Here is a 27,697-nt window from a genome sequence, read left to right on the forward strand (position 1 = left end):
TTAATTCATTCATTTAATTCATTTGAAGGCGAGTTTCTCAACAGGTAAATCTTACAACTAGGAACTCCCTTGGGAATGTGACAACTTTTCTGGTATAACCGAGGTAGTACAGCGCGGTAAGTTGCAACATTGAAACATCAGATTTTACTATAATAATATTATTTTTTTCATTGCCGAATAAGTAAATACGAAACGAAAGATTGACAAATGCGAGCCAAACGCTTTTATCAGCGCGGCTTACGACAATTTTTTTGAAAAAATCGCGTATATTAAACCCGTGTGTCTAAACAATTTTTGTAACGTAATTCGATTTTCATATTATAACGCTACAGAAGCACAAGTAAGATGTGATCATTAATAATAATTTAAATTTTCCCTTTAGGCCATCACATTCCCAGCGATCATCACACATCCCAAAACGACAATGTATTTGGCTAATATATGTACAGATTTAATATCACAAAACAGCGAAATAATATTATCGTACTTAAAGCAATCCCGGATGCCAGCCACGCGGTGCGACTCAACAATATTAATTAACACTAATCATACCAACGCTTACTGGTACCTATTTCTACCATGTTTTTTTATTGCATAGATGGGTGGACGAGCTCACAGCCTACCTGGTATTAAGTGGTTACTGGAGCCCATAGACAACACTACAACGTAAACGCACCACCCACCTTCAGATATAAGTTGTAAGGTCTAAACTATAGTTACAACGGCTGCCCCACCCTTCGAACCGAAACGCATTACTGCTTCACGGCAGAAATAGGCAGGGCGGTAGTACCTACCCGTGCGGACTCACAAGAGGTCCCACCACCTATTTCTACCATAGCGGGTAGATAATGGTATACGACAAGCATTACTCAAAATAAACAAAAGAATTTAATTTAGTTCTCTAAGTGTTAATTTGTTTATATTGGTGGGAAACTTTAATTGGCTTTTTGTTTCTATTATTTCTTATATTATTATATTATGTTAGTTGGCTGTTGGTTCTCCTTGTAGTAAATAAATAAAACAGAAAAATAGTATAATAACTGTAGATTAATTGGTAAGAAAAAGTCAAATGTGAAAAAGCAATAATATGACACATGCATTTTCAATGCAAAAGTTCCAAATGGGTCATTTGACCCGGTGTTTCCCGAGCGCTATGACATGTCCTTCTTCAAACGAGGCTTGTGGAGAGTACTAAGCGGTTGGCAGCGGCTTGGCTCTGCCCCTGGCATTGCTGAAGTCCATGGGCGACGGTAACCACTCACCATCGGGTGGGCCGTATGCTCGTCCGACTACAAGGGCAATAAAAATAATAATAATTATGGTATGTTTAGTGTTAAGCATTCGTATTTTCGTGTTTTATGGCAAACTTTATTAGACTTATTAGAACAGTGAGTGACCCACATAACAATTAGCTACAACAACTTATGAATGTTATTATAATTTAATTGCGTTGAATATATGTGGGATTCTGATTGTTCTTATTTTCTTTTTATGTCACTTTTATAATATTGATAGATGTCACTGTCAAGTAAAATTAGATGAGAAAAAGGGTTGTCAAAAGAAGAAGTAAAGGATCGTACGACGTTAAGATTGTTTTAATTATTTTGTGTGAATTTCTGCGGTAATCTGCACCCTACCATTCATAAATCCCACATATATTTTTAAATTCAACTAAAAATTACCACGATAAACGTGTGCGTGAATCTTTAAGCGTATTAACAAACTATTGAACAATTTCTTAAATCCTTAAGTTAGATATCTACTCATAATATATCTTAATCACTCAGAGGAAACAGAGTGTGACAAAATATTAGGCTGGTTTCATATTTAATTACAATATAAGTTTTTTTTTTATTGCTTAGATGGGTGGACGAGCTCACAGCCCACCTGGTGTTAAGTGGTTACTGGAGCCCATAGACATCCACAACGTAAATGCGCCACCCACCTTGAGATACAAGTTCTAAGGTCTCAAGTATAGTTACATAATTATAATTTAATTCATAAAGTTTGGTGATTGTATTTATATAGTGATATGGAATACTTCAGAATAAATAAACAATAAAAGAGTCAATTGCGTTTTCTGTTATATAATAAGAAAAAAAAAATTAAAGCCCTCGATTTTAAATTAATATTATACAATCCAAAACTAAACTCTCTTTTCAATGAACGATAGACAGTTAAGTTGATTCCATCTAAGAAAAAATCTTTTTTTAAAACTAAACAGTTTTAAATCAGCGGTCGGGGAACTTTTTTAATTATTACCCCAAACTATTTTTGTGTAAGTTGATATAACCCCATGGCGAAGAACAAAAAAAAAACGAAATCGCTTCTTTTCAGCATCTTTCATATACGATGATAATTTTGAAAAGCAAACTAAAACTAAAATTTTAATTTAAGCATCATTTATTCAATTTATCAATGCAATACACACGATGCCTACAATAAAATACCCGGGTCAATCACGTGAACTTTGTGTTTCCAAATAATGTGTTCTATCTCATTCTCTCGCCGGCTGAATCCTATACATATATTTGTTTGTGTCTCTATGGACTTATTTTTTCGTTTCGTTTCATTTCGTTTCATCGAGTTTGAAATCGCAACGATTCTAAAGAACTTTCACTTTAATATATACTTTTTACTCACAAAAGTTACACTTTTACCCCCCAAAATTTCATTTTACCGCATTTAGGGCAATTTATCCCCGTTCCCCGACCGCTGGTTTAAATGATAAAAGTATTTTCTTTAAATTTATATACATATTTAATATCACGCAAATGGCAAGAAAAATAAATGAGTCAATACAGATATTTTTAAATAAATAACATAATTATGTATTCGTAAAAATAACTATGTAAATAAAATAATATTATTTAATATTTTGCGGCACCCAGTTCATACTTACATACTATTATGAATCACAATTATTACTTCACTATACACTATTTATTCATTATTATTGCTATAGTGGTACTAAACTAAGATTATTGAAGGCTTATCATCTACAGCGCTCTTCGGATTATCATGTTGAGAGGCGAAAAGCTCTATTTGGTTAAAGCGACATTTTGTGCAACTTTACAGGGAAATTTTATATAAAATTTAGGAAAAATATTATATTAAAAAAACTTCATCAGCTATCTGACCTCAATTTGAAGTTCCATTAAAAACATCGAACTGTTGATGCTGATACCAAATAAAACGGATCTTTAATTACAAAGATAAATGAAGCGTATTAAGCGAAATTTCGCTTAAGTCGCTCATACCTTTCACCCCTCAATATGTGTAATACATAAAGTTGACGAATAAATATGTAATTTCTATTAAAATTTTATTATATAAAAGCATGTACCTTCTAATCAATTTTAATTGAGGAATTAAGTCTTCAATTACTATTGTATAATTAAAAAAGAAATGTGAGCCGTCACGGGACGCCTGGCAGATGTGAAACATCGACATTATTTTGTAAAAGGAATATGCAGAAAAGAACAGATTGTGATAGGAACTAAATATGTCATAATGATAAAATAAAATATTACGAAAAAATAATTTGTTTTCAAGTAAAACACAGGTTATGTGTACTGTAGTAAACAACACTGTATACACTATAGGTATCCGAGCTCAGTGTAGCGAGAGATGGCTTAACGCCGAATCGAGTGGGAGAGAATCGCACAGTCTATTGCGCATGGCGACGCGTCGCCACACCGTACACACTACTGCATATTGACTGTATAGATATACCATCATATAGCGTGGCGACGCGTCGTCACGGCCTGCGTCGCCACGCCAGAAATCGGTTTTACGTGCGGCTATAGATGTTTCACATTAAAAAAAAGATATTCTTCGAATTGAGTTTGCTATTAGTGAATTAAATAAAAGGAACACTATTTGGAACAGACAATAGAAAAAATAATCTCTCTGTCTATTAATCTATTCTACAGGCGTTCTAATTTTTTTTCTATTTCTATTTAAGCGTCATATTTTATCCTGATCTATCATTACTACTACTACTAATAACGTAACGTCACAGCTGTGACTGATTGTACTTTCTTTCGATAAAAAAATAATTTACAAACACAATTAAAATTAGCGCCATTCAAAATTAATTATTAGTCATTATTAAAGTCATTTTAGTACTTATAATGACGTACAGAGCGCAGAGGGTAAAGTTATGATCGAATCGACAGTTCTCGGCCTGTGAAGGCGTGAGTTACCGTAATTTTGACATTACAAATAAAAAAACGGACATTTTAATAGTATAAATAAATAAACTGGGTACAAATCACGCGCGGTCATCCGGGCCCAAATTAGGATTCCCTGTGCTACAGGTACCGTAGGGACTGTACTGCGTTGAGTGTTGTAGAATTTCTAAATACCAATGTTGGATCCATCAAGGACTTTTCAAGTCAAATGAAATGACAAGTCCTTGATGGTACCGTGAAAAAAATTGTTACGAAGTAAATAGTCAACACTGTATGTGAGTGAATTTCTTACAGAATACATTTTATTCTTTGTTGGATTTGTTGTTGCTTAAATTATTTTATGCCATAAAATTTCTTCAAACGAAATATGCTGCCGTTGATATATTTTTACAAAACAAAAAATAATTGTAACAATCTCTTTTTTTTAAGGGGACGAATATTGTAGGGACACCTTAGCGCTTGTGCATGCAATTATTGCATTACGCTGCACCAGTTGCCCGGCGCCGGTCTTTATGTAAACACATGTACCATCATACGGAATAAACGGTGTCTTTCATTACTGTGTATTAGTTCTTTATTATATTGACGTCACAATCGGTAACAACATCTACAGAAGTGACCCAAAAGGTACCAAAGACTGACACACATATACGTTTAAATATATACATATATATAAATAATAAAAACCCAGACGAAGAGCAAACAAATTTGTTCATCACACGAATGTTTGCCCGATACGGGAATCGAACCCACGACCCTAGGCGCAACAGTCAAGGGCGCTATCTACTGCATCACCGAGTCACGTAAAATCAGTGATAAAAAAAAAGCAAAAAAAAAAACACACCCTTTATATACAGCTATAAAGTTTTAACTATATTAGCACGAACAAATGTGTACTAAGCTTTATATTATGGCGAACATTAACAATCATGTAAGACAAAGCTACTCCTGAGCGCTTAGTGCGAGTTTTTTAACGTTCTCGATAACGTAAAAGTTAACTTTACTTTGTATGGAGTTGGAACGTTTGCCTACGTTTGCCGCTAGGGGCGCTGTTCCAATTGCAAACAAATGTGAACTTTTACGCTATCGACAACGTTAAAGAACTCGCAATAAGCACACAGTAGTGTGAGCCACGATATTCAAGACGCAAGATAGTTAGTGACGCCATTGAAATGTAAGCATTCGGTGAATGGCATTAAGGCGTATTCTTGTTTGTGAGACAAAGATTTCTTAAACATTACAGTTTTAGCTCGCATTTCTTATTACCATTATATTATTCGCGTCGTTTCCAACAACTGACCAAGAAAATTGTATAGCATTGGATATTGAGTATGTGCTATACAGAAAATATTTTTATTTTCGTTTTAAATCAATAAATCATAAACTTTTAAAACATATGAAATCAAATTAGATTACATTAAAATTATTTTCCATGCGTCGTGTATAAGCGTGGTCACCCTAATGGCAAACAAACAGTGATAGCGTATTGTGGTTACCGCGACCGTGAGCTGTGACCACACTATTTCTATTTCACTATTGAGCTAACAAACTAATCACTAACAATAATATCTAAAAAAAATTATTTACTTTCATTTAATTGTACTACACTGGAAGACAAAATAATAGAGTACAATTTAAAAAATGATTTTACATTTTAAAAAAAAAGTCATGTATTTAGAGGAATTAATTAAAAAACTTAAAATATCATTCATTAAATAAATAATTAATGTAAATTTTTTAAGACATTTTCTATACTCAAATAGTGACAAAATTGTCTCTACTACGAAATTATCTGAGACAAAAAAATTGGATTTAATAAAAAACAATTCACATATATAGAGAAATCCAATAAATTACAAAAACTTAAAATATAATTCAGAGTTTAAATAAATAATTAATATTTAGTTAATTAAATTTAATATACTTTCTCAAGGCTCAATTAATGGCGACAGATATGTCTCTAATATCAAATTAATTGAGACATTAAATATCTTTATCTACTTATCACATATTTATTGTAAATAACACAATTATAAAAATTGTAATCACGACCAATGGCAAATTTTGCTGATACAAAACCGAACAAAACTTTTTAATAATACTGAGATTATAATAAAACATAATCTATACTAATATATAAATCTACAATGGTTTTTACGGATGTTCCGTTATAACTACTGAACCGTGCATCCGATTGACTTGAAACTTGGTATCCATGTAGAAAATACATGTACCTAATGGATAGGCTAATATTTATATGAGTGTTGGACTCCCTACACCAGTTGCGGGGACGTTAATGATGAGAATCTTTGTGGGGGGTGAGAAATAATAATGTTAATTTTAAAGGCCCAGCGAAGCGGACGGGTACAGCTAGTATATAATGTCAATAGCTATGCTAGTCAATAATATATAATACAAAACCTGCCTGTCGACTCCATTACGACTGCGATACTATATTATTATGTTTCTTCATGAAGGCTATCATCGCATATAACAATCTACAATTAGTTCTCAGCGAATAAGTTTTATTAGTTTGAATACAATTTGAGGCTTGTAGGTACTGATGTCCTGCCCGTTTCTACTGTGAAGTTGCATTGACCTCATGCCTCAAATCTGCAAAGTGAGGTCTGTGCCCCGCCCAACAAAGCCAAATATATTTTTACGAAAAGCACTCGTGCCCTTAAAGTGACTTCAGAAGCATTCTGTCTCTTTCCCGCACAGGTTATACTCTATACATGTATACGCCTGTCTCTTTTTGGATCGTCTCGTAGAGTTTCAACTTCGGTTTGATATAATTTTCAATTCATGAGTCAAAATTAAACAAAAAACACTTACATATATTTTATGTACTATTCTCATTGTACTATAGTATTTTTACTTACATTTAATATAGCTTTTGAGAGAGTGAGTTAGTGAGTGATTTTTTTTTGTTGCTTAGACGTGTGGACGAGCTCACAGCTCACCTGGTGTTAAGTGGTTACTGGAGCCCGTAGACAACTATACACTAAAGTCATTTCTAACCAAAGAAAATATATCCCATTTGGGTCATGAGTGAACTTATCCAATGAGAAAAACCTTTGATAATATGCTCTGTATACAAATAGTCTAGGTGAGGGTAGAATGAAATATAAGTTACGAGTAGGGTTGAGTTGAACTTAGTCGATCCACGAATTGTATTGAGTGTCGAGATCATTTGTAAAAGTCTCAAATATCAAAAACATAGCTATTCTGACATCTGACACATTTAGATTTATTAATATTTCACGTGTAAATGTTTTCAAGTGTAATAATTTATTATTAGTTACAATCTGTGACCTTGCTCGTTCACGAAGCCCGCTATAGAAAGCAGAGTATTAAATACACTTGACATTGGCGAAATCTAAAAGGAAACGCCATAAACCTAAGAGATAATAATAACAATTTATTATCCGGTGCGCGTCTGTTGTGAGCGGTTAAAATTAATATAGCTGTGTCGACCGCACGTCATCACATCACAGAGGACGTCGAGAAATTACATAATGTATGGTAAACAATACAATTTTTATATAGAACCCTTCTGTCCGTGGGCCACACCCGTCCCGTGCCTCACCCGACATCACTCGGATGAGTTTCACAAGTATCCGGGCTGGCTCCACGTTGCGTTTCCACGGAAGACGATCTTCGCTAAAACAAGCCTTCAACTAGGCGAATTTCTTGACTGAAATCGCTTTTTAGTATAGCTTTGTGGCAATAATGTTTAATGTAATAGCTAAACTTAGTTCATACTGCACCCGCAATGTACTGCAAAGCTTCAATGTAATGCGTACAAGTGTTACCATTTCACTACTCCTACTAGTTTTGCTGTAAATGCATGGCCGTGGATAAGCTTGGCTTGGAGCTTGGCGTGTCGGAAGGTGTCGCGCGCTCAGTAGCGCTGGTTGGGTGGCAGACCGACCCCGGCGAGGCGCTCGCACACCGCCTCGAGCTGCGCGTCCAGCATTAGAGACGCTATCTGATCATCGGTTAACATCTCAATGCTGGAAAATAAATAAATATATGTTTACATACAGACAGAGCTATGAAATGTGTTCGCTTGGTTATTTGACTATTCTCTTGTGTTGTGGTCTGGTCACGATGGATTAGAAGAGTTGAAATAATACGTGTATTCAGGTTGAAGGTCTGGTTTATTGTGTTAAAAGAGGTATTTAGTTACAAGACAGTAGTGCTGAAGAAGCACTTTAAATATAAGGCTGTTTACATACTTGAATGGTTACACACTAGACTCTTGCAACGCGCGTTGATTCTAGATATTTTTGACATTCATTAAAAATGATGGAAAAACATAATGGTGCGTTTGCAACTTGGTGCACCTGACAGAAGTGAAACTTCTTATATATTTTTTTAATCCTTCGTTAAAAATAAAATAGTTAATATGTTACTGCCATCTACAGTAGCAATGAGAAACTAATAAAGAGCCATCTAGTGGCCGACGCCCCTAAACAGAATGTATATAAAAGAAATGACCTAGCTCGCTTTCTTCCTCTCTCCAAGGTCGAGTGGTTCGCGAGACGCTGTCTATTTTCTCACTCGCAGTCGTCCTAAATTGTACTCTCTAACCGTACCGAATCTGTCACGAGTTAAATTTTACTCTCAACGCGCCTAAAGAAGTTTCACTTCAAAAATCTTGTCATACAAACTAGATTTGTTTTTATTTTTTTTTTATTGCTTAGATGGATGGACCAGCTTACAGCCCACCTGGTTTTAAATGGTTACTGGAGCCCATAGACATCTACAACGTAATAGCGCCACCCACCTTGAGATACAAGTTTTAAGGTCTCAGTAGTTACAACGGCTGCCCCGCCCTTCAAACCGAAACGCATTACTGCTTCACGGCAGAAATAGGCGGCGCGGTGGTACCTACCCGCGCGGACTCACCAGAGGTCCTACCACCAGTAATACTAGATGTTTAAATTTAACTTCTATAGTGTCCAGAGGAAAGGGTATAAGTTGAAGACGAACCTGGCGAGGCTGTCGGTGTCGTCTGAAGCGGAGGAGGATCCCCGCGGGGAGCAGGTGCGGTGCGCGGGGCGCGGGGTGCTGCGGCCGGAGCCCGAGCCGCGTCGCTCGCCGAACAGGGACAGTCCTGCACGACAACGCACGTTTTTTTTTTTTTTTTTTTTCCTAGCCTTTCTATTGAGCTCGAAGGTTCATACTAGATTCACCGGGCGAGTAGGTGAGCTCACGGGGCTCTAGCCTGTGGAACTATTGGTAGTTTTTCAATTACAGCACAAGAGCGCATTATGCGGCATAATGCTCAACGTTGAATGTTCCAACTACAGCAACGCTTCGCACAATCGAGCACTCTCAAAAGTACTGCCTCTCATCAGATATTTTATTAATGGCTCAAATAACTCATCTGTTTCATTATCATATTATTATATATTTTCAATAAATATATCACTTGATAAGGAAATAATTGATTGATTTAAACTTGGAGCACTCGATAAATTGGAAAACTACCACATGATACACCACGCTTCCATTCAAGTGTCTCAATTAGGGACACAGGTTTTGGTCAATCACCTTGTGATCACACAATGTGAGTTCTACTGTGATCTTTGAAACGCGATGACAGCCTCACATGTGTGTGACGAAAGGAGAAACCTCATGTTTTGTTAATGTTATTTCCAAGATATTGTTGGTACTGTCCTAGCAGTCACTGACCTTGGAACATCTCCTTGACTTTCTCCCCCGTATCATGCAGCAGGGCGTCCAAGCTCTGTCTCCGGCCCTTCTCCAATTCAGCTCGTATGCAGGCGCCGCGGTCCGACCTGATGATGCGGCGCGGGGAGGAGGCGGACACCTTCGACTCCTGGGGGCTGGGCGGCGACAGTTTCTCCGGAGTCGACCGGGGACGCAGGGAGCACTTCTCGAAGCCCACCTAATAATATATTTAAAATGCCTATTTCTACCGTGAAGTAGTAATGCGTTGAGACCTTAGAACTTATATCTCAAGGTGGGTGGCGCATTTACGTTGTGAATGTCTATGGGCTCCAGTAACCACTTAACACCAGGTGGGCTGCGAGCAGTCCAAACATCTAAGCAATAAAAAATATCAACGTACGCCCAAAGAAAACCTAACAGATAACGGATTCTGGATAACAACTTCCAAAATCGGTAAGTACTTTTTTTTGACGTCTTATACATCGATGAACACCGGCTGCACGCACGAAAAAGTGTCACGTTCCGCCTAAGGGTGCAAGCGAGAGCGCGAAATAATCGATAGAGAGGCACGATCGTGGCGTTGGCTTGTGACACATTTATTATCTCTCTTCTCGCGTGACGTCAGAGCTAGCAGTTCGAAGTTCTGCTACTGACGTCATCCAAACCGACTTTACAGATAGTCTATTAATATTTTTTTACTTACTAGTAGATTTTGTTCGACATCTAATAAAAACACGTTGTTTCCTCACGTATTTGCAGCAACAGACTTTATCTTTTACAATCAGTTTGAGACTAACAAAACTTCTGAGCATTAAGACAGAGGACACGTGATGTTGAACTATGACGTCAACGTTCACTAGCGCGATACTAATTCTATAAGCAATCGGCGTTAAAGGCTACATTATTTTATCATACGATTTTCAGCGCACGTATTTAATTTAACTATGTATTTATATTTGTCTATTTTTTTCCACGTACATCGCCCTTGATTATATTTTGAAAAATGCAAGCCTGCATTTGCTTAGTAACATTGATCTGAATAGCGGGATCTAAGGGGTTGGTATAGTGCATTTTTTCTATAGACCTTGGAGGCATACGGCCAACCTGATGGTGAGCGGTAACCGTCGCCCATGGACGTCAGCAATACCAGGGACGGAGTCAAGTCGATGCCTGCCTTTAATTTCTTAAATAATTTTAGGGCTCTACGCTGACATTCCGAAATGCATTTAGCAATGCTAAGAATGAATCAAATCTCAAAATGTGTATAACTGAATAAAATGGCCGTTCAAAATATATTCACTTGTGTTAGTGTTCGAGTTAGAGTTAGTATTAGAGTTAATGTTAGTGTTAGAGTCAGTGTTAGTGTTAGAGTCAGTGTTAGTGTTAGAGTTAGAGCTAGTGTTAGAGTTACAGCTAGTGTTAGAGATAGTGTTAGTGTAAGTGTTAGAGTCAGTGTTAGTGTTAGTGTTAGAGTCAGAGTTAGTGTTAGAGTCAGTGTTAGTGTTAGACTTAGAGCTAGTGACCTCTTCGGGACTGGAGCAGTCGAGCTCTATCTCTGTCCAGGTGTCGGGGGGCGGGGGCGCCTCGGCCGCGCGCCGCAGCCACTCGCGTACGTTGGCCTCCGAGCTGCTCTCGCACAGCTCCTCCAGCTTGTCGCTGGCCGCGGTGTTGCTGTCGCTGGCCGTGTCTGTCGCCGTGGACCGGTCGGTGTCTGCGGGATGTCCACATTATGATATCATGGACAGCCCTAGTGGACTTTTTGGCGGGAACGCGAGGCGTGAAGTTCTGTGATTTATTTTATTTTGTCTATTTAGTGTTTCTTCAGATTTAAATGTGTAATAACGGTGGTTTATTAACTGTTTAATATCTGTGAAAGTGCACAAATGTGGGAAAATGAAACAAAGCCGCTGGACGTAACTTCTCGGGATCCTCCAAAAAGTCCACTGAAAAAATCTCAGTAAATGACCACCATTTTACTGAGATTATATTTCATCCCATATCATCTCATTTTATTTCATCCTAATTGATTAATGTCTCAAATTAATCATCTTCATTTCACTCCATATTTGATAAGTCATTTTATAAAAATAAGAATATAAATTAAAATAAGACATGACTTAAAGGTCTTAGTTACCAGGTCAGATATCCCTTTAAAAAAAAGGCAGTCCTAGTGATTCTACAGTGTTGCGATTTTTCTCGATAACAAACACAAAACGACGTAGGTTGAATCATCTTGTTTTTTAAGTATGGCAATTGACTTCTTGCGATGTTATAGTTGCCAGTGGCAGATTTATTAAAATATTCAATTCTTAAATTATACCCAGGACAGTTCATGTGTGTATAAGCATGCACAAACCTCAAGTGTTTTATGGTTATATTAGTTCGGTATAAGATTATAATTTTCGTCTATTTTAGTAGTTGCATAGTTGTAAGTCTTTACACCCTGTATAGGTACAAAATATGAATAATAAATTCGTATTTATCCACACACCGTTTCTAGCAGATTGTCTTCTGGACCGGTGTTTGTGTATTTCATCGGATATCCGTTCCAAGTTCCTCAGTGCAGATGAGTATTGCTGCTTTGCTTCCGTCACTTGCTCCTCCAGAATTTGTATCTTCGCCTTCTGAGCTTCCAAAGCCGTGTTGATGCGAGCTTTCTCCTCGAAATACGGTCTGACACAAAAAATAATCACAGTAATTTGATTAAGAAAGTTGAGTTTTAAATACAACATTATGCAAGTAATTTACAATTTTTTTTTTTTACATTTACTACACAATAATCATTAATAGAGTAATGCAGAAGAAATAAGACATATCTTTACAATAAATATTTAATACAAAATCAACTCTTGAGAGTCCGCACGGATAGGTACCACCACCCTGCCTATTTCTGCCGTAAAACAGTAATGCTTTTCGGTTTGAAGGGTGGGGCAGCCGTTGTAACTATACTTGAGACCTTAGAACTTACATCTCAAGGTGGGTGGCGCATTTACGTTGTAGATGTCTATGGGCTCCAGTAACCACTTAAAACCAGGTGGGGTCCACCCATCATTTTCATTTGATATTTCACAAATTTGTCCTACTAAAATATTTATTTACATGCAAAAAAAAATTCTACCAAATTTATGTAACATGCAATTATCTACTGAAAAAGAAGACATGCATTAAAAAATAAAATCTGTACCAAAGTGCAAGTGCGAGCAAGTCCCATCTTGTCGGTGTAGGCCTGCGGAAGAGAAATTAATTTGTGCAAACTAATGAAGCAATCGAATGAAGACTAATGTTAAAAGCTTATTTCTCTTATTGCTATATACAAGCTATTTAAGAAAGACGAGTAGAACATTGTATTGGTTCAAGGTTTTTATATATAACTTTCTCAAAACAAAGATGGTAATACCATTCAGGTTTGCAAATGGTGTAGTGCAGCAGACGGGGAACTTTTTTAATTATTACTCCAAAATATTTTTGTGTAAGTTGATATTACCCCATGGCGAAGAAAAAATAAAACGAAATCGCTTCTTTTTAGTATCTCTCATATTATATAGCCCCCATGATAATTTTGAAAAGAAAACTATAACTAAAAATTTAACGATTCTAAAGAAGTTTCACTTCAATATATACTTTTTACTCACAAAAGTTTCATTTTTACCCCCCAAAATTTCATTTTACCCCATTTGGGGTAATTTACCCCGGTTCCCCGACCACTGGTGTGGTGCATCAATTAAGCACTTTTCTAAAAAGATGCAGTGGCTAAGTTAGTTGATCTAAGTTATTTGGCAACTAAAAACTTTAAGTATAATATTTTAAACAAAAATTGCAATCACAGTATCCAAAATTTAATTTACAGTGTGAGAATTTCAATAATTACATTTTTTAATGTTGACAGTAAGTTTTAGACACTAAGCAATGAATTGCTAGTTTTTGTTGGGAGGCTTTAAAGTAATGTTATTCAAACTTAAGGGACTCTTTTTTATTATTATTTAACCATATATCGTTTAACAAATGAAAAATTGAGTAGCTCTTACCATATATTAAATATGATCTATTTTATAGCTTAAATATAATAAATTTATAGCTTTAATAGCTTAAATGAAAGTAAGATTAAGTCTTTTAACAAGTTAAAGCTTTTTATCCACTAATTTCAAGTGCATGCTTAAGAGAGAGCTTAGAGAAGCCTTAGAAAGACTACTTATTATGCAATATTACAGTTGATTTAGTTACTAATAACTCATCGTGAATTAACTGATATTAACAGCATTCTCTGAACTATCAACTTACCGTTAACATCATATTTTGCATATTTGCAACTGAAAATAACATAGCGTCATATGGCAACACAAGAGTATTGATTCCTCATGTCAGTTAATACTATACTGTGTTACATTGTATGTATGACAAGAATAGCTATAATATTTGTAATCAATTTTTTTCCGTCAGTTACAGTTAATTCACCCGAGTTTTGATAACATTAATGAAGTATAGAAGTAGTAAAGTATAGTAGAAATACCGGGACTTGGCTATGTGCCTTTTGAGGGATTTCTGTAATTGTTGCACGAGTGTTGTAGCCGCCCGGTGTGACGCGGCCTTGGTTCGCTGCGTCACCGTCGCGTGAGCTCGGTCTGCTTCCGCCTCGCGAACAGACAAATTTTTATTAGTGCAAATGGTAGATCAAGGCTTCATCGGAGAGACAACGATCTGGTACCATTCTTTTTAGTGAAGTAATAATTTCTAGGTTACGAGTTTAATAAGCTAATTTTTAACCCTGAACGCTAGAACTAGTTTCGTTCGTTTTATTTGACTTTTACTTTATGGCCCATATTTTTAATTTTTTTTTTATTGCTTAGATGGGTAGAGGAGCTCACAGCCCGTTAAGTGGTTACTGGAGCCCATAGACATCTATAAGGTAAATGCGCCACCCACCTTGAGATATAAGCTTTAAGGTCTCAATATAGTTACAAAGGCTACCCCACCCTTCAAACCGAAACGCATTACTGCTTCACAGCAGAAATAGGCGGGATGGTGGTACCTACCCGCGCGGACTCACAAGAGGTCCTACCACCAGTAAATTTAAATCTCCACTTCAGTTTGAAACCACCTAAAATATAAATTTGATATTATTAGCATACCTGATTGACTCGATGAGTGGCGTGGTTAAGCATTTCCTGCCATGCTGGATCGAGAGTAAGGCCCCCATCAGAACCTTCCGCCAGTCTTGCGAGTCCCTGCTCGGCAAGGTACACCATCTCCCTAGCAGCTGCATGGGCACTGTTTGCTTTATCATAAGCAAGTGTAGCGCTTTGCAGCTCCTGGGATGTCTGTAATGAATATTAAATTAATATTAAAGTATTATGTAACAAAGTTTTACATTTTAGCATCTTCCTACTTAGAATACAGACCGTTGTGATTGGTTGTTTAAATATGCCCACCAGATGGATCTGCCTTCCTATTAGTAATTATAGAAATATATAATTTATGACAGTTAGATTTTTATTAAAGATTGTTCCTTCATTATCAAAGTAATAGAGTATGTTTCTTAATAAAAATTGGTTGTCTAGCTTGAGTATGTATTTAGTGAGAGTTCATTATTAATCATCCAATATTTTAGACCACAATGGTTTTAAAATTTTATTAATGGGTCATTTAGAAATTTCTGATTAAATTATCAGTTGGCATTGAATGGGTTTTTAAATCAGCTCATATACCATCAAATGGTCATTCGAGATCCTTCAGACTTCAAAATGTGAATTTCACTTCTAATATCGAGTCATAATATCTCATGCTGCATTGCCCTAGTTTGTGGATTTAAATAGTTACAAATAAAATAAAAATTAAAGTAAGCATTCCATTTTACTGGATTCATATTTCATGAATCCAGGAGCTAAGGCAGCAAAAACTTATACTTATAAACAAGAGATCTGACAATCCAAAGCCATTGTAGATTTAATTTTTAAACTATTTTTACAATTTTTATTGACAGCAAGTACCACAATTCATATTACACAGTAAATCTTCTTCTTCTTTATTCTTTATTGTACACAGTTAATATTACAGTAATTGCGTATGATATAAAAAAATGGCGAGCTTAACTCAACAATTGAGTTTTCTACCAGCTAACCGTTCTTAACAAAGGAAAGCTTTAAATGAGTGGGTAGAAGAATACAATCTAATTAATTTACAATTTACAATCTAGACAAGAACTTAATAAAAAATAAATAAAATAAAACACTAATACATAATATATTAGACTACATATATATACATATCATACGTTTTTTTCTCATACTTACAATATTAGCTCTAAATCTAGCTTCATAATAAGGCCTAGCTTTGTGCACACTGGTTCCTAGTTTTTTTGTGAGTTGCTGTATCTTTAGATGACCTTCAGCCAGCAACCTACGGAATGCGAGCCGAGCCTCGTCCAATTCAACTTCTAAACGGTTTATCTCATCAGTTGCAGTGTTTAGGCGTTCTAATTCAATCTGAAAATTTTTAATACTTAGAAGCTTGATTATTTCATCTATATTAATTCAACTATCTTGTCAACTGAAGTGGAATTTTAATATTATTTTAGTATATGCATAAATAAGTATTAATTGAAACTTTTTAAACTTAAAGCCTTTAATATACTATTTTATTCGTAAAAGAAAAATTACTGTGTGAAATACAAACTTCGAACAAAAGCCTTCTTTTGAATAAGAATTTTTTAGTCGGTTAACGGTAAATACTGATTTGTCACTTTCCGAAAATGTTCCTTTTATGAACTCGTTACCTTCAGAATATCGATTTATTTCACCTGTACACGAGGGTCCAGAGCTTCGGAGCATTCCGCGGCGCCTTCGTTCATTGTTCTCTCAACCCCAATGCATTTTAGGTGGGTTTACATTTAATGCATCAGTTTTTATTTAATAATTTCCTTTGTTGTGTTGTATTAAACGACATATCTGCAGCAAAAACAATTGAATTGGATGCAATTTTTTTGTTGGTTGAAATTTGATTAGTCTTGCCAGATGTCGAACGAGATAAATTCCGAAACCGAATCATAAGTGCCCTGGGTGCCATGGGATTAAAAAAAAAATCCCAAGCCTTTTTTTTTTCCTACCTAAGCTGAGAGCCTTGAGAGGCTATATCAGCGTAACCTTAACTAGTAGGTGAGCTCGCGGGGCTCAAACCTGACGACGTTGCTAACACGAACCCTAACAAGAGCCGTGTTTCGCAGAATCTACCACCGGATCGGAAACTACAAGCAGCAGCTGACCGTGTAGTGCAGTGATTATCAAACTTATTTCTTTTACCGCCCCCTTTGAAAATCAAGAATTTTTCAGCGCCCCCCATTTTTTATACACCCCTAAAACTTTAAAACCACAATTTCATTAATTTAATTAATAAATGTTGTATTAATTTTAGTAAATGTAGTACCACGTAGTACATATGTATTTGTAGATGCTATTATTGTTTCTTCATATTATTATATGTCCGTACATTGCTACAGAGCGTGTATTTACAAATTTGCAAAGTAAAAATGAATTCTTCTCATCAATATGTTTGTGTAAATTCAGAATTACCAAAAAAAAATTGCTAGTTCACTGTACTATTACTATGCTAATTTATTAGAACGAAACTATTTTTGTTGAATATCTTTCTCATTAATATAAGATTCTCATCATAAGATAATGAAAGATTTATATTTTGACTAGTAAATAAAACTACTAACAATAATAACTTATTAAACTACGAATAAGCTAAACCTGGAAGACGTAGAGGATTTCATTTATCTGGGCTCCGTCATAGCTAGTAATGGATCCTCTGAAAAGGACCTCAGAAGGCGAATCAGTATGGCAAAGAGAGCTATGTCCCAAATGGACCGTGTTTCGGTGGCATTTTTCTCTACGGCGCAGAGACTTGGACCCTCAAGAAAGCCGACCGCCAACGCATCGACGCGTTTGAGATGTGGTGCTGGAGGAAAATGCTCGGGATTCGTTGGACAGAACACAGAACCAACGAATCCATTCTTACCGAGCTCAAGATTCCAATGCGCCTCCGCCCTACATGCGCGCGGAGGAGTTTAGAGATCTTTGGACATATCGCCAGAAAGAGAGGTGACAATCTGGAAAAGCTGCTGGTAACAGGCAAGGTATGCGGGAGAGGGCACAGAGGCAGAAATCCAATGCGCTGGTCGGACCAAATACGCTCCACTCTCAATACTTCAGTCCACGTTGCTATCCACACAGCCGAGGACAGGCAGGAATGGCGCAAGATGATGCAGGAGAAAGTTATTAGAGGAGGCCACGACCCTCAGCACTGAGGATTATCGACGCAAGAAGGAAGGAAGAGAGTTTTGCTGAGTTTGCTCGTCTTGCCACCGCTGGGGTGGCGTAATGTCGGCGCATGTCGTCCCTATCGATGCTACCACCTATGCCAACTATCGATGCCTATATCGTGGTTGGAGGCGTCCGTATCGGGTCGGGGTGCAGTTGAAGTACCTCAGCCTCATTCTGGACAGTCGTTGGACCTTCCGTGTTCACTTTCAGAACCTGGTCCCTCGTTTGTTGGGGGTGGCCGGCACGTTAAGCCGGCTTCTTCCCAACATCGGGGGGCATGACCAGGTGACGCGCCTTATAAGAGCCGCCCGTGTGGGGCCAGTCTCTGGCCGTGGGGGTAGCGAAGTTGCTGCAACGGCCGCAACGCACCATCGCAGTCAGGATCATCCGTGGTTATCGCACCATCTCTTTCGAGGCGACGTGTGTACTGGCTGGGACGCCGCCTTGGGTCCAGGAGGCGGAGGCACCCGGCGCTGACTATCAGTGGTGGGCTAACCTTCGTGCCCGGGGCGTGGCGCATCCCAGCCTCAGTGTGATCAGAGTGCCGAGGGCCCAATCTCGGCGGTCCGTGCTGGAGTCATGGTCCAGGCGGCTGGCCGATCCTTCGCCTGGTCGTAGGACCCGGTTCTTGTGAATTGGGTGAATCGTGACAGAGGACGCCTCACTTTCCAGCTCACGCAGGTACTCACTGGGCATGGTTGCTTCGTAGAGTTCCTGCACCGGATCGGAGCCGAGCCGACGGCAGAGTGCCACCATTGTGGTTGCGGCTTGGACACGGCAGAGCATACGCTCATCGCCTGCCCCGAATGGGAGGGGTGGCGGCGTGTCCTCGTCGCAAAAATAGGAAACGACTTGTCGTTGCCGAGTGTTCTGGCATCGATGCTCGGTGACGACGAGTCGTGGAAGGTGATGCTCGACTTCTGCGAGTTCACCATCTCGCAAAAGGAGGCGGCGGGGCGCGTGAGAGATGCACAGGCCCGCCGCCGTCGAGCGGGGTCCAGAGAGGCGGATCTCGCCCAAGCCCTGGCCCTCTAAGTGTTTCGGGTCTCCTTCACATGTCGACCTGGGGACCGGTAAAGGGGGCCTCAGAAGACGACGTGCAAGCTGCTCTGCACACGTTTTACGCATGAGCATCCGGGTGATGGAAGGCCGGCTATCCTCAACCAACGCTGGTTCTGACCCAGCGGGGTATTCCGTAGGATAGACCATTCTAACCGGCGCCATCTAGGCGGGCTTCGGACAGCCTGCCGACCGAGAGGGCTGGTGGTCGTGGCGCCGACGACCGCCAGTCCGGCGTCCCGAGGAGGAAGGTGATGGGAGAGATGTGTTCTGCACTAAGCGCTTCACTTTCCCCCCTTTGCCTTTTCATGAGCTCTGTCTCATGCGAGGTTTGGATGCTGATTGTTGAGCGACAGGTTTTAGTCGGTTCGACTCCGACATGCCTCGCCCTCCATCTCCAGTGAAGGGCGGAAGTCCGGCAATTTCCTCCTGACAAAAAAAAAAAAACGTGTGGCACTCGGGAACTGCCGCGGTAAAGCTATTGCATAGCATTTTTTAACAACTTATGACATTGTAGGAATATACGACAAAGGGAAGATCTTCCACCGAGCGGGTGATATTGCTCGGTAGACCGACGGTCCAAATGTTGTTGTTCGGAACTTGTATATATGCGCTTTATCTTGAAAATGTCGTAAGCGAGATTCAGGCATCTGTCAATTATCTTGCGTTGTATGATGGCTACCCGCCACATCACTCCCCTCCGAGACCGGAGGTCGTGTCATTTTAGTTATCGTTGTCCGTGCTGAGATTAGCTTGCAAGTGCCAGTGCTGCTCGAAGTTTGCGGTGAGTCGAAACTGAGCTTGAATGCTGCGTGATTGTCGCCAGTGCTGCTCGAAGTCTGCGGTGAGTCGAGACTGAGCTTGAATGCTGCGCGATGAGGCAGTGTAGGTGCGTGCCGTAGGGCCAGGAAGCGCGGTGAGTCGGCTGCGATGGTCCTGTTGAGGCTGCGATGCTGGCTTGCTGTGGGACGACTGTCAATGACTTGCTTTTATCTGCGAGAATGCGGGGATTGTGGTAGCCGAAGTTTTTGATGCGCTGATGATGTATCAGAAAGTTGCGTGTTCACATCACGTCGGGGTCACCAGTTGTAGGAATATACGACAAAGGGAAGATCTTCCACCGAGCGGGTGATATTGCTCGGTAGACCGACGGTCCAAATGTTGTTGTTCGGAACTTGTATATATGCGCTTTATCTTGAAAATGTCGTAAGCGAGATTCAGGCATCTGTCAATTATCTTGCGTTGTATGATGGCTACCCGCCACAGACATTATAATTAGACAATGATAATTTAATATTAAAACAATAATAAAACAAGACATATACATTTTAAAATTTTAGTACAAAAAAGGTAAAAAAGTAACGCAAACCGTGAAAAAAATTGCGATGTTTATGGACCTAGTGCAGTGTCTGTGAGAGTAGCACAAATTTGGTTTAAGCGTTTTCAATCCGGAAATTTTGATGTCAAAAATGCACGTCACTCTGGTCGCCCTATTACGGATAAAACCGATGCCATTTTTGAAAAAGTGGGGCAAGATCGGCATATCAATAGTTACGACGTAACTGAAGAACTGGGAATTGACCACAAAATAGTTATGGGGCATTTGAAAAAAACTGGGTACACAAAAAAGCTAACTGAAAGAAACCTAATGAACCGTGTACTCATTTGTAATTCTTTATTAGGACGTAATTAAACCGAACCATTTTTGAAGAAGCTGATAACTGGTGATGAAAAGTGGATCACGTACGACAAGAACGTACGAGAAAGGTTGTGGTCAAAGGCCGGTCAGGCTTCACAGACTCTGGCGAAACCCGGGTTAACTCGCAACAAGGTGATGCTGTGTGTGTGGTGGGATTGGAAGAGCATTATACATTATGAGCTGTTACCATCAGGCAGGACCATCGATTCTGAACTCTACTGCGAACAACTGATGAGATTAAAGCAAGAAGTTGAGAGAAAACGGCTGGAATTAATCAACAGAAGGGATGTGGTTTTTCATCACGATAACGCTAGACCTCACACATCTTTAGCCACTCAGCAAAAATTAAGAGAGCTTGGCTGGGAGGTGTTAATGCATCCGCCGTATAGTCCCGACCTTGCACCTTCAGATTTCTACCTGTTTCGGTCTCTTCAGAATTTTTTAGGCAGTGTCAGGTTAACATCACGAGAGGACTGCCAAAACCAATTGTTGCGGTATTTTGATCAGAAGCCCCAAAATTTCTATAGCAATGGGATCATGTCCCTACCTACAAGATGGCAAAAAGTTATCGAACAAAATGGTACCGAAATACTTTAGTTAAATGTGAATAACCTATATTAAAAAATGTTGTGAATTTTCTTAAAAAATGCGAAGAAACTTTTTCCCCAACCTATTATTATATAGAAATAAAATAGTAAACAATGTTTACAATAAGCGAGCTGTTTAGGCTTACTATACTATTTTACATTGGACGGTAATGGGTAAATTAAGTAAATGAAATTACAAATTTTACAGCGCCCCCCTAACCCACATCAACGCCCCCCATTTTTCCTGGGCCCCTTAACGCCCCCCTCTAGGTTTCAAACGCCCCCAGGGGGGCGTTATCGCCCACTTTGAGAAAGACTGGTGTAGTGTATAGAGTTATATAGATTTGTGCCACTTGTGACTCATTTGTGCCAGTGCTCCACGCTATTTTGTTTGTTTTTGTCAGTGTTTAATGTAAATGTTGTTTGTCAGAGTTAAATGTCTATAATGTGAAAAAAAGTTTCACTTTACCGTGGTTTCATAAAACCACACAATCCTTTTTATTTTTACAGAAATTATTATTATTGACCAACTAAAATTTTAAGTAGGTTGTGATATATCAGTTGTTTTGTGTATGGGCTCCGGTAGCCACATAATACCAATTAGGGCAATAAAAATAAGATGGGCTAAAACATCGAGTTACACATGGTTGTAAATACGACAGCACGAACAAATGTCCATTTTTAATGTCAAGGTATTCGAGATTTCATTCAGATTCATTCATATATTAAGTGTATAATCTATGGATTCATTCATATCTTGTAGATCCCGAATATATTAAGTGTATAATCTATGGATTAGTCTGTGATTCGTTTATGAGTTGTCAGTGGTAGAAAATTTCAGTTTTGAGGCTCATACATAATGGTAAACAATATGCTTCTTTTGGAAATTTTTACTGTGATAAAACTATGTTTCAGTGTTTTGCTCATTTCATTTTAGGCCACCGAGGTCGAAGAAACGATCAAGAGGATCCAAGCCCACAAAGGGGTGATGGGTGTCGTCATCGTAAACCACGAAGGTTTGGTCGATTTTTCTTGTAGTCATGGAATCAACATAAACTTTATATATAGCCTAAACGATTTTCTACTTATATTCTGCCTGGTTTCTATGATAACAATATATTTAACTTGATAAAAGTTGCATTCAATTTTTTCTAAACGTTTTCAAAACATTTATTTGTACTTTCAGGTATACCAATCAAAAGCTCATTAGATAATGCCACTTCAGTGTTATATGCTGGGCTTATTGGACAGCTTACTGAGAAGGCCAGGAATGTGGTTCGTGAAATGGTAATTTAAATTGTTTACAGTAGTTTCCTAAATTTAGCTAATCTCATTGATTAAGACTTATCCTATGTTGTTGCTTTTGTGTTTAGTTACCAATAGTTGAACTATGAGATAGTATGTGGATGTTAATTCCACTGTAGAACCCATTCTGATGCTTATAACAGAACTTGGAGAGTGTAGGAGGTTGTACCACTGGCCCACTCATATTGAAATAAGCTAGCCATATGATCATTGATTGGTTGTCTCAGTTGATGGATTATCAGGAGGTTGTTTAGACAAAGCTACCTGAATATTTAATTGGGTTAAATCTTATTATAGGTCATGAATATCATTCTGCTGCACTTAAATATAATTATGAAAACATAGTTCATGACTGCATTATTTTCAAAGGCCTGTTTGTGAGCATTAAAGAGGTTTAAATTATGTTTTTACGAACTGCCTAGTATGGGGGTGGTTGGATGATATCAGCAAATTGGAGCTTTGAAAAGCACCATACAGGTTGAGAGTAACCATTCCATACCAGCCACTTTCATTTACTCTACTCAGAAGAGGGCCACTCAGATTATTGACAAATCTCTTTACGCAGCTCCTTTAGTGCCTCTGATGTCTACAGGGAGACTTTAGTTCTATCTGTTTTGTACTATTCTATTCTATTCTATGGGGTGTGGTCTGAGGAAGTATTTGGGATGTTTTTATCACAATACCCACCACAGCAGCACAGTAAATTCATGCTACCTATAACTACTATGTTGATCAGGAGTGTGGACTTGTAAATGCTCCAAAAGCTGTACTTAAACCCAAACCCATCACCTCTGCTTATTGAGGTCCTTGGAACTTTTCCAGGGTCACTCCTTGGCCCAATTTTGTAATATTATCAATAATGAGGCAACACTTGCCATACCTCAGATTAATTGTCCTGGTAAGAGGTGACAATAATGGCTTCTAATAATTACAATGTACATTATTCATACTTTAGTTTAAATGGTACTTTATGTTCAACAAATTCAAACAATGTTGCAATATTTTTTTTTAAGTATGCAAATTAAAAAACATCCCACTCTACTACAGTTTATTAATTATTATTATTTATTAATTTTATTTTGATCTTTTCCATAATTGTTGATTATAATTTCAGGACTCCACAAATGAGTTGACATTCCTTCGAGTCAGAAGTCGAAGACATGAGATACTCATTGCACCGGACAGAGAATTCATATTAATTGTTATACAGAACACATCGGATTAAATCTTTACTTACAAAAAACAGTAGGTTAATTTATAATTAAAATTATTTTATATTGTTTTTCAGAACACTATTTATTATATACTGGAACAATTCTCGAGCCCCCTATGGTGATTTTTCTGGCTCTTAGAAATAAATTTAGTGTGGTAGATTTTTTTCACTGGTAGCGGTTATAGGTCATAAGTTTTTTAATGGAAATTAATTTATAACTGTTTATTTAGAAGATCAGTAGTTGATGATTAAATTAATGGCACTAAATGCTTTTCAAACTAATGTTATTTTAGTATTGGCGATCACCATAAGTGCAATATATCAATTTTTAATATAATAAAAAAGTTTCATAGAAAAGAAATTACTCTATTTTATAATTCAATAGTTTGTAAGCGTAATAATCTTTGTTTAGAGCGTCTTTTAAATTATAAAATTGCTACACTAATAAATATTTGTACACCACAAAATTTCTATCTTTTTCGTTGCTGTAAACAGGCAAGCTCACTGTCCATTCAGTATTGTCACTGAAGCCTATCACAATGTGCGTATCTTTGTTCTTAAAACATGGGATAGAAGCCTCACATCTGTTTTAATAACACCAGCATTACTCTTCGAAACAGAACACCATTTCACAGCTGTAGGTAGAAAGGGTGGTACCCCCCAAGCTAAATGTTATATCAAAAACTTTTAACATTGATAATTACATAAATTCTGGAATTTATTTTTCGGCCCAGCACGTAATGTTAATGTCGCCACCGAGTTTGAGAAGTGATTATTTCAACTTGCACATTTGAAAAAATATGGCAGCATGATGGTATATTATATGTTTGTCTTTAGGCCCATGCCCTAGAAACAAAGAATATGAAAATACTAATTTATAAGTTGGGTTTTTGAGAGTAAAGTGGGTAGCGAAGTTGTGTGAATGGTTTTATATTGATAATCTAATGTTTCGTCAAGTTTAAAAACTTAATTAGGGGGGTTTACTAATTGTTTAGCATCTGTGAAAGTGCAGAAATGTGGGGAAATGAAACAAAGCTGCTATGGCTTCACAGGTTCTACGAAAGTCTCAGTAACTAACCACGATTTTACTGAGGCCAAACCACTCCATCTCGTCTTGTTTCCTTTAATTTTATCCCAATTGATCAGTCTCAATTAAATCAACTTCATCTAATTTTTCCTCATACTGTTTAACAGAATATGTATGTATGTATTAAATTTTTTTTATTGCTTAGATGGTTAGACGAGCTCACAGCCCACCTTGTGTTAAGTGGTTACTGGAACTCATAGACGTCTACAACGTAAATGCGCCACCTACTTCGAGACATGAGTTCTAAGGTCTCAGTATAGTTACAATGGCTGCTCCACCCTTCAAACCGAAACGCATTACCGCTTCACGGCTGAAATAGGCAGGGTGGTGGTGGTACCTACCCTTGCGGACTCACAAGAGGTCCTACTACCATTAATTACGCAAATTATATTTTTGCCGGTTTGATTTTCACTACACGATGTCATTTTTCTTCACCGTGGAAGTCAACACCTGTCAAGCACGCATTTCACTAGAAAAATTGGCACCCGCCTGCGGGATTCGAACACCGTTGCATCGCTAGATACGAATGCACCAGACATCTTATCCTTTAGGCCACGACGACTTCAATAATTGAATATTGCAAGAACCCAATTGCTATACATAATAAGCAAGAAATAATCTCTAGTTCTACATAATACAAAATTTAGAAGAGTTGTTAAGTAGGGGGTTAGGGTAAAAAAATAAAGCCACTGATAAAAAAAAAGATTTATTTATTGTGTATCAGATTAATTTCAAATGTTGTGTATTTTTTTTAAATCCCCGTTGCTTAGTATCCGCATCCTTGAAACTCGAAGAGAATAATTTATCACGTTTGTTTAGGGGTATTAGGGGGGTGGTGGGGTGATACGCTTATTTCCGTTACCACTATATAATTTAACGTGATAAGCTAGTCAAATCTGAGCAAGTTATTGCATGACGCACGGACAAACAAACAGGAAAAGTGTTGGGATCAACAAGTGCAGCAGTCTAGTTCTTGACATCCATAATACAGGAGATAGTCCAAGCTGGGGACCGTTGAACTTTGAAGGTTCAATGTTACATTCAAGTAGATTGTTTTTTCCTTTATTTTTTTATCCTTCATTTGACTGAGTTCCAGATTTTTGCAGTAGCAGGTACCAATCAATAATATTTAGAAAAAATTCATACAGTATTAGGGATTTCTTATTTTTATTAAAGATTATATTTGTTTTAGATTAAAGCATGGTTTAATTATTTAAAGTACCTATATACTTTTTTATTGTTTTTTTTTAATTAATAGTTATTTTGTACATACATAGTTATGTAATTTTATTGTAATATGATTGATAGTTTAGCTATTAAATCTTGTATCTTTGGAATACTAACTACCTGTACTATTATAAGTAAGAGGGATATCTCTTACTTATATTTATATTTTAATTTTCTTTCGTTCAGAAATTACGAAGTTGCAGTATAGCTAAATCTAGTGGTGTATGTAATTTACTAGAAAAAAGTTTATATACGAAACATAGCAAGACTTGTTAAGCAGTAATGCGTTTCGGTTTAAAGGGTGGGGCAGCCATTGTATTATATGACTTAAGGTAAGTGGCGGCATTAACGATGTTGATGTCCATGGGCGCAGGTTACTACTTAACACCAAATGAGCCATGAGCTCGTCTACCCAAATAAGCAATAAAAAAATTTTTGGTTACAGAATTTATAATGCCACCATAATATACTTTGTGATTGATATCGAGTAATAGTTAAACAAGTTCTAGGAATCGAATTTAATTTTCGATTTTAATGTACCTAAATGAACAATATAATGATAATAAATGAATAATATATTTTTTTTTATCTAATATTAAAAAAAAAGACATGCCTGCTGAGTTTCTTGCCAATTGTTCTCAGGACGGAGGCTAGTTCTTGTGAATTGGCGGTAGTTCTTTTGACGTTCAATAAGTATGTACTTTCATTTATGTTGAATAAATTTTTTTTGATTTGATTTGAATATTTTACAAAAATAACTTATTGTACTTTAATTACGGTGTATTGAGCATTCGTAAGAATTTTTAAATGATTTCTTGTTATTTTTATCACATTGTTGTCCTTAGTTTGTCTCCGTCTCAGTATGTCCTTTGAACAAGGCACGTGCAAAAAATCTCAATAGTACAATGATTAATTTAATATTTTTTGTTCAGTTTGTCACGAGTTGTAGTTCTTATAAGGTTTGATTTTGCGTTTTTTTTTTATAGTTTACAATTTTCTTGGAGGCAAACGGCTAGTGATGTCAAATGGTGTAATAATATAATGACAATAAATAAACGATTAACGAGATTAAACCTTAATTGTAGTTTTAATAAAGATGAATTTACTAGCAACACTTTGTATTGACTAATTGAATGAGAGTAGAAACGTAAATTTCAAAGTTTGCAACTTTTATTTTTATTTGAATTCTTTAATGCGATAATCTTTTTTTTTTAAATAGGTTTGACAGCTTCAGGCGCGTTTTATTTGACTTTTTATTTTGGGTATCAGAGTTGGTGTTTTGTAGAGGAATTAAAAATTCAAA

The 27,697-nt window shown here is 37.4% G+C and overlaps 2 protein-coding genes and 1 long non-coding RNA gene across 3 annotated transcripts; 2 read left to right on the plus strand and 1 right to left on the minus strand.

Moving 5' to 3' along the window:
- On the minus strand, positions 1 to 17,105 carry LOC101739450 (SH3 domain-binding protein 5-like). The gene is made up of 9 exons (XM_004926127.5): positions 16,693 to 17,105; positions 16,187 to 16,378; positions 15,026 to 15,214; positions 14,407 to 14,528; positions 12,391 to 12,572; positions 11,423 to 11,610; positions 9,900 to 10,116; positions 9,195 to 9,318; positions 1 to 8,212 (listed from the first exon to the last, which is right to left on the minus strand). Exons 1-9 carry the CDS (start codon positions 16,741 to 16,743, stop codon positions 8,101 to 8,103), a joined length of 1,377 nt encoding a protein of 458 aa, XP_004926184.1. The 5' UTR covers positions 16,744 to 17,105; the 3' UTR covers positions 1 to 8,100.
- Positions 16,559 to 17,436, plus strand: LOC134200803 (uncharacterized). The gene is made up of 2 exons (XR_009975869.1): positions 16,559 to 16,770; positions 17,116 to 17,436. It is a non-coding gene; the product is annotated as an uncharacterized LOC134200803 (long non-coding RNA).
- Positions 17,437 to 22,224: 4,788 nt separating this feature from the next.
- Positions 22,225 to 24,547, plus strand: LOC100862762 (dynein light chain roadblock-type 2). The gene is made up of 4 exons (XM_004926100.5): positions 22,225 to 22,424; positions 22,500 to 22,578; positions 22,749 to 22,849; positions 23,982 to 24,547. Exons 1-4 carry the CDS (start codon positions 22,422 to 22,424, stop codon positions 24,090 to 24,092), a joined length of 294 nt encoding a protein of 97 aa, XP_004926157.1. The 5' UTR covers positions 22,225 to 22,421; the 3' UTR covers positions 24,093 to 24,547.
- The last annotated feature ends 3,150 nt before the right edge of the window (positions 24,548 to 27,697 follow it).

Source organism: Bombyx mori, chromosome 20, assembly GCF_030269925.1.
Source record: "Bombyx mori chromosome 20, ASM3026992v2".
Classification (NCBI taxonomy): Eukaryota; Metazoa; Arthropoda; class Insecta; order Lepidoptera; family Bombycidae; genus Bombyx; species Bombyx mori.

Bases quoted from the DNA above. Each gene is read 5' to 3' on its own strand.
- LOC100862762 (XM_004926100.5), top strand. The intron at 22,579-22,748 runs GTTTGGTCGATT...TTGTACTTTCAG, and splicing joins CGTCATCGTAAACCACGAAG to GTATACCAATCAAAAGCTCA. The intron at 22,850-23,981 runs GTAATTTAAATT...TTATAATTTCAG, and splicing joins GGAATGTGGTTCGTGAAATG to GACTCCACAAATGAGTTGAC.
- LOC101739450 (XM_004926127.5), bottom strand. From the start codon at position 16,743: ATGAACGAAGGCGCCGCGGAATGCTCCGAAGCTCTGGACCCTCGTGTA. The intron at 15,215-16,186 runs GTAAGTATGAGA...TATTCATTACAG, and splicing joins CTAGATTTAGAGCTAATATT to ACATCCCAGGAGCTGCAAAG. The intron at 14,529-15,025 runs GTATGCTAATAA...TCTGTTCGCGAG, and splicing joins CCACTCATCGAGTCAATCAG to GCGGAAGCAGACCGAGCTCA.